Source organism: Morus notabilis, unplaced genomic scaffold (genome assembly GCF_000414095.1).
Source record: "Morus notabilis unplaced genomic scaffold, ASM41409v2 Scaffold2771, whole genome shotgun sequence".
Classification (NCBI taxonomy): Eukaryota; Viridiplantae; Streptophyta; class Magnoliopsida; order Rosales; family Moraceae; genus Morus; species Morus notabilis.
The window spans coordinates 1-4,122 of NW_010359915.1; the positions used below are offsets into that span (position 1 = coordinate 1).

The following is a 4,122-nucleotide window of genomic DNA, read 5'->3' on the forward strand; positions in this document are numbered from 1 at the left end:
GTTATTAGAAATTTCTTTTCAATTTCTGATGCTTCTAATGTCCTTGTACGCACGAATACATGAATTATATGAAAGAGAAGAAAAAAAAATGAAATTTGGTTAAAAAATAGTTACCATTTTAGGTCTTTTGAGCATACCATTGTTTACTCTTTGACGCAAATCCTCACATTCTTCCTGAACCCATTGCCATGACATTAGATGGTGTGCAGACAAAGAGATCTCAAAGTAAAATGGAAGCATGAAAACAAAAAAACAAAAACAACAAAGAAAGCAGCGGAGTAGCAATATGTAGCCACCATGACTTCACTGCTCTCCCTATGTAACTTTAACCATATCCAAAGCAACCAATCATATCTGTAAATCTCAAACACACCTTCTAAATTTTACCCCGGACCTAAAATTACCACGAGCAAAAAAATTAAATTTAACCTTTAAATGTTAATGAGGCCGAAGCCTCAAACACATAGAGAGGTCAGAGGCTAAGCGTCAGCACTTAAACCTATATGCAAAAGGCAAATGAAGAATGCTACATAAAGAAAACATTAATGTACTGTTAGAAGAATCACAAACACACCACACTTTCATGATTTTCATTTATGTCTTTAGAAACTCAATATAACACAGGACGTTTGGATCCAAAGACGAGTCTCACAGTTCGGGAAAAAGAAAAAAGGGACAACAATTGAGGTGTCTCCCTCCAAGTGGCTTTATTCTTTCCACTCGACAACAGAAACAGCAAACAAATTACGTCCACTAACTCGGGAAGAAGATCCTCCAATAAGTCTTTTTTGTAACTTCTCACTGATTTCCATGTTAGCTTTGGAGTAAGTATCATCCTAGTTTTACATATAAAACCTTTCTAAGGTTTGTAAATTGTATAACTGTCGATTCCTAACTACTTCATAGTTAAAAAAAAAAAAAAAAAAATCCAGGGTAAGACAAAAATAAACTAAAAGGATATTATTCTGAAAGCAGAACTTTTACCGAAATAAACAAACTACTCACTATTAAAGACCATTTCAGAAAGCCAAGAAACTGGGATTTGATAATTCACAAGGCTTTCTCATGTATAGATTACCTTAGAGAAATCTTCATCAGAAAGCATGCAAATAGGGACGTCCTTTATCACGCCGGAAACTTGAAGTAGAATCTCAGAATATTTACTACCACCAGTCCCAGAAGAGATCTTCACACCTAGAGAACGCAGAAATATTATACACATTTGCTATGATATTCAATCCACAACAGAGTTAAATGTCAAGCATTTATTGGAAAGTATATTACCTGCAACTAGGAGGAGGTTGTGAGAGTGTTTCTGACGATAGTCATTAGGATCAGACTTGGTCCTCACAAAGCTTCCCACTATTTTGGTTTCAATGGTTTTAGGGTCAACTTCCTGCTTCAAAATATTCTGAATTATACTCCTCTTCAGATAAATGAGCTTTATGTTTTCGGGAATTACAGCAGCAAAGCAACTTTTAGGTGTAGGATTAGCATTACACGTTTCAACAACCAATCTCTTGTGTTTTTCCTGTTGTCCTTTAGCTTCTACTCCTTCTTCATTGCCCCATGAAAGGTAGCCGTCTTCAGAATCACCTTGTTCATTGTCTGCAGCCAAGTGGGGTTCTAGCAACTTGTAAATCATTACTCGACTAAATGATTTTTTGCCAAAAAGGGCTCGCAACCTCTCATCACATACGACCCTCTTTTTCTTCTTCATATTTTCCTTATTCTTAACCATGTTCAGAAGATTATAGTGATTATTATTTGTGGTTGTTGGCTGGAGAAGATTTTTATTTATATACTCATCCACAATAGCGGTAATGTCGAACTGAGAGATGGGCTGGCTGGTGTCTCTACCGATGGACTCCAAGAACTCAATTAGGGGTCTTGATCCCCACCCTAAAAACTCCATTTTCTTTCTTTTTTATTGTTAATGAAGTTTGTTGTTGATATTGCTGCTCTTGATTCCATCCATATCCAATTTCAGTATAGTCCTCGCCCACATGAAAGGCTCCAACGTTTTCTCTCTTCCATCCATTTTTTTTTTTTTTTGAATGAAACAAACTTTTTTAAGTAGAGGAAAAGGAAGAGTCCAGTCGAAAAACAAAAACTACAACAAGAAATTCCAATCCCTCGATAACTCTGAAAGCACCATACAATCTGAATTCTTTTCACGAACAAATCCACAAAGCCACCCAACTGCATCAATTAACAACACCTTCCAAAATCACAAAAACTAGATTCGGAAACAGAGGCAAGAGCAGCACAACAACAACATAGAAAATGAGTCCCCCAGCTGTTTATTGGGCTTCCCCACAATTAATTCTCTTTCAATTCAACTTGTTAAAGTTGGAGAATCAAGATCACCAATGTCTTTTCTGAAACATAATTATGTTACTTTCGCATTGTCGAAAGGAAAAATTACACTGGAACCTCCTTTGGGTTGGGCAATGTTGTTCCTCCTACGGTCAGAAAACCCACCCCCCCAAATCCCACCTCATCCTAAAATTCCGCTTTAAGGATAAAGATACATTTACAAACAATGTATAATCAATAACTACTCGGTGTACTTTGTAAAAATTAATTTGACTCAAATTTGTCAATCAAATGTGTGAGAAACTTACTCAACTTGGTGTATGATGATCGGCGTTCTATATACTTCTACCTAAATATCATCGTCTAAGATTATACAGGCACTTAAACAAAATAGGTCGTTAAGAAACAATTAACATGAATTTCAATTAAACAGAAACAAGACACCCATTTTTCCAATTTGGAATAATTGAAAGAAAGAAAGTAAGAATCAGAAAATCACAAAAATAAGAGAAAGTAATCAGTGACGAGTCTTACCTTCTCGTTTTGAAATTGGAATTTGGATAATAGAAAGCGAAATGTCCAAAGTCTGAGAAGAGAAGAGAAAAGAAGAAACTTACATAACAGAGATTAGAGAGTTCTTTAAGCTCAACCAACGACGCACGATGAACGACAACTTTCACTTCACCATCTTCTTCGTCATCATTGTCGTTTTGGGTTTTGGGTTTTGGGGGTTCTTTCGCTTTGGAATTCACAGCATTTGCCACGTCCTGGAACTTGAAAAGATGCAATGTTCCTGCTTCAGATAAAAAAGTTCACCATGTAACACCAGCATTTTAGGTTTTTATGTTTTGTACTTTAGTCTCTTAACTTCTTTTATTTGATAATTTAATCCCATAAACTACATCATGTATTAAGACTTCTTTTATGTGATAATTTAATCCCACAAACTACATGTTTAATACACTGGATTGGAACTCAATATTGATTATGAGCTCATCTTTAGCATCCAATTACAAATCATGAGTGAGATGACTCCTTGATTTAGCATTATGATGCTAAAGGTTTCTACTCTGTGCAAAGTGGGTACAGGTTGGCAATGGAGTTGAAGTCTGTGCACTTGTTCAAACATGTGGTCGTGGAATAAGCTGGGGAGGATAAACTTACCAAGTAAAATTAAAAACTTTTTGAGCAGCGGGCCTTTCATTCTATTATCCCTAGTTATAGTTTCTCTAAGTCGGCATGGAATCGACGTATCGACCACTTGCCCGAGATGTCGAGAAGGGGACGAGACCATTTGGCATGCACTTTGGGCGTGCCCGAAGTCTACAGCAGTTTGGGATACTAGTGCTGTGTTGTTATTATTGAAAAAACTGAGGGTAAAGGCTGCTACTTTTGGTGGTTTGTTTTTGGAAGTTGCTAGGTCGGGGTCAGTCTATTATGGACTTGAAAGTCTTTGGGCTTGTTCTTTTGATGTTTTTGAGTTAGGTAACTTGAGTGTAGATTTTGAGTTGAGTTTGAGTTATAACTTGAGTTGAAATTATAAATTGAGTTTGTGTTTGGTTGTGTACATTTGAGTTATGGTTTGAGATAAGAATCTTTTTGAGTTTGTGTTTGAGTGAGTCAAAACTTGAATTTGTATTTAAATAGTATTTTAATAAAAACTCAATGCTGATAAAAAATTTTAATAGGGTATATGGGACGGGTTTTATTCGTCTCTTCGTTGTTAACGCATAGAAAAAAATCATCTCAATCAGAATTAAAACGAAAAAGTTATAGCATTTTTAAGAATAGAAAAAATATTGT

At 35.8% G+C, this 4,122-nt stretch overlaps 1 protein-coding gene across 1 annotated transcript; it reads right to left on the bottom strand.

Moving 5' to 3' along the window:
• Positions 1–114: 114 nt before the first annotated feature.
• LOC21384136 (uncharacterized protein At5g08430) lies at positions 115–3,059 on the bottom strand (the record flags this gene model as incomplete). The annotated part of the gene is made up of 4 exons (XM_024163832.1): positions 2,937–3,059; positions 1,285–2,202; positions 1,079–1,194; positions 115–174 (listed from the first exon to the last, which is right to left on the bottom strand). Coding segments are annotated over exons 2-4 (807 nt in total), but the record flags the coding sequence as incomplete, so codon positions are not given.
• Between the last annotated feature and the right edge of the window lie 1,063 nt (positions 3,060–4,122).